General features: G+C 46.4%; 1 protein-coding gene across 1 annotated transcript; it reads left to right on the top strand.

Annotated features, from left to right (window-relative positions):
* Window positions 1-249: 249 nt before the first annotated feature.
* Window positions 250-2,897, top strand: LOC116380208 (putative protein TPRXL; the record flags this gene model as incomplete). Its single annotated transcript, XM_031842151.1, has 2 exons — window positions 250-790; window positions 1,609-2,897. Coding segments are annotated over 2 exons (672 nt in total), but the record flags the coding sequence as incomplete, so codon positions are not given.
* Between the last annotated feature and the right edge of the window lie 6 nt (window positions 2,898-2,903).

The following is a 2,903-nucleotide window of genomic DNA, read 5'->3' on the forward strand; positions in this document are numbered from 1 at the left end:
ACACACACACACACACACACACACACACACACATTGTACTCTGAGACATAACAGGTATCTGCAAACAGAGCTGGGTTTCGACTTTCTGGCTGGCCGTATATGTTTGTGCGGCAGAAACATGTTTTCCGTGTTCTTCAGTGCAGAACGGAAATTTTAAACTGCTCTTTTGTCCCCCTTCACCGCTTCCTTCTTCTGCATCCTCTCTCTCTCTCTCTCTCTCTCTCTCTCTCTCTCTGTCTCTCTCTCTCTCTCTCACAGTCATTCTACTCTTCGTTAATGAAAACCACGGAGCCATACGGAGTGATCTTCTCCCACCCCTCCCACATCTACCACCCCACGCACATGCCCGCCTTCGCCCAGCCCCACACGCCCAGCAACGCCACGCACACCCAGCTGGAGCCCGTGGACCTGTCGGTCAGCAAGCGCTCCTCCTCCACATCCTCGTCCTCCTCCCCGCCCTGCTCCTCCGCCTCCTCCTCCCCGGCCTCCTCGCGCAGCTCCCCGCCCTCCCCCTACAGCGCGGCGAGCCGCGCCTCCCCCCGCTGCTCCACCCCGCACGCCCAGCTGCGCTGCTCGCCCTCGCACGCTCTCCTGCCACCCACGCCCTCACTCCCCTACTCCGCCATGGTGGGCCCCATGCTCGGCTCTGGGTCGGGGGTCATGATGTCTCCGGTCATGGTGCCCCTGTCTGTCCTCTACCCCTCGCCTCTCCACTTGCACCAGTCGATAATGGTGAGCCCACCCATCCCCAGTGACGACGGCCATCATCGGAGCAGGGAGCACAAGACAGGTGAAGCCTCATTTATTATTTTATTCACATCATTTTTTATTTCTATTTGTTTCAATTATAATTATTTTTTTTCTACACTTTTATTGCAATTAATTAGTAATATGTATTGCAATAAAATAATCAATTCTGTTGATATGACATTAACTAACATTGCACACTATATGTGTTGTGCAAGTGTTTTAGAAAATGCCAAATAAAACAAACAATAGTCAGTAATTTACAAAAAGCGGCCGTATCAGAACAACTACTTAAAAATAATAAGACACTTTGAGAAGCATAACAATTAGACATCACTGTACAAGTGCTGGCTTATCAGACAAAGTATTGTTTTTTTTCCAGTTTTCATGAGAAAAAAACCTTCCTCCTTAAATGAACATATTATTTTCTGAAAATGGGGAAGTGCTTTTCATTTCCTCTGTTTTTAGAATAGCAGTTTCAGCAAATTCTTGTTTCTCAGAGGTGTTCCGTTTTCTGTGGTCAGACGGGGGTCACTGCCAGTCACAGAGGTCACCCTCTCTGAATCTCCTGTATTTGATACACACAAAACTGACCGATACATGTTAATAATGTAATGTCCTCCTCTAGAGGCATAACAGCAAAACTAATTGTCCTGTTACCATGGATAAATATATTTTAATTTTGTATTCATTCATTTTATAATTTTATTTCTAAGAGACAAAAAAAGTAAAAAGAACAAAAAAATTCTGACCTGTGACCGTGCAGAATTGAATTTAACTTGATGTATGAAATACTAACAGCATGTTAATGTGAATACATCACGACTGTGCCATACTGACCAGCAATTTGTATCCACCCAGCTCACTGCGGCGACGCCCACAACCTGCACAAGCAAATCAAAACGGAGCCCCGCTCTGAGCTCGCCCACGACCTCCACGGCGGCCACGAGGTGAAATCGTCAGTCATCAGGATACCACACGAATACGGGTGAGAAAGCAGCACCACGCGTTTCACAAGTTTCGCCGTCTGCTGCGGCGCTTCCCCTTTAACTTTATATGTACGTGGTGTTCAGAGGCTTCCACCGGATCCCTCTCTGTTCCTGTTGTGAGCATTTTGAAAGTTCAGGGGCAGTCCCAAGACTGGGACTGGGTTTTGTTTGAGATACCAAAAAGTATGATTCAATCCAGGGAGTATCTATGAACTACGAGTATTACCAAGCATTCAGTGAAATGGGGTAGTTTGAGCACATCATTTCTTTTGCAAGTAAGTGAATTGAATTTTTGTAGAAAACACTATTTTGGATTTGAGTCCACAAACAATAACTATCTCCCTGCCCTGTATGCTCTTATTCACACAATCTCTCAACGTGACAGAATTTCAGGATTAATTTCTAATTGGCTTCTTTGTCTCCAGTCTACTCTCTGCTGTCCTCTCTATTAATTAAATGGCCACAAGTGTAGTCTCTCCAAGCTCCGTTTCCTCCCTTTCCTAAAGCCGCTTGGAGAAAACACAGGACCTGTAACGCAACATGTGTCGTAAGCGACACGTGAACACACCGACTGTGATGTTCTCGTTTCCCATTGCCGTCAGGCAGCCACACCTCTCCCTGCAGCTCCTTATCTTTCCAGTCAGCCACACTGTGATCTCGTCACCTTCCACCTCTCCTTTCTTCCTCCTCTCCTCCCTCCTTCTTTGCTCCGCACTTCCTGTATTTTTTGGGGGGTTTTCTTTAAGGCGCTCATTGTCTGGCATCTCCCACTCCTTCTTCGCTTCCCATTCCTCCTCTCTTTCCTGTTTCCTCCTCCTCTCGTCGTCATCTGTTTTGGTTCCCATTTGTTCTCCTTCGCCAAAATAACCGTTTTTTTTCGTCGAAGATATAATTGTAATCGTGATGGAACGCTGCCAGTCAGTTGTTGCTCGTGTGTGTGAGAGTCTCTACTGTAGTCGTCAGGGCGGTTACCATCACAGGCCGCTGTTGCCCTTGATGACTGGGAAATAATTGGACCCTTGAGGGGGAAAAAAGTGGGTGTGTCTTTATCTGTCATCGCCTCTCCTCTCAAAAGACAATGTAAATATACTTTATGTACATGGTAAATAGGTCAACTCTGCCCAATGTGTATGATAATGATGGGTTAGCCAAAATGTGTGTGTGTGT

The sequence above is a fragment of the Anarrhichthys ocellatus genome, unplaced genomic scaffold, assembly GCF_004355925.1.
Source record: "Anarrhichthys ocellatus isolate YVR2014 unplaced genomic scaffold, GSC_Weel_1.0 scaffold6414, whole genome shotgun sequence".
Taxonomy (NCBI): domain Eukaryota; kingdom Metazoa; phylum Chordata; class Actinopteri; order Perciformes; family Anarhichadidae; genus Anarrhichthys; species Anarrhichthys ocellatus.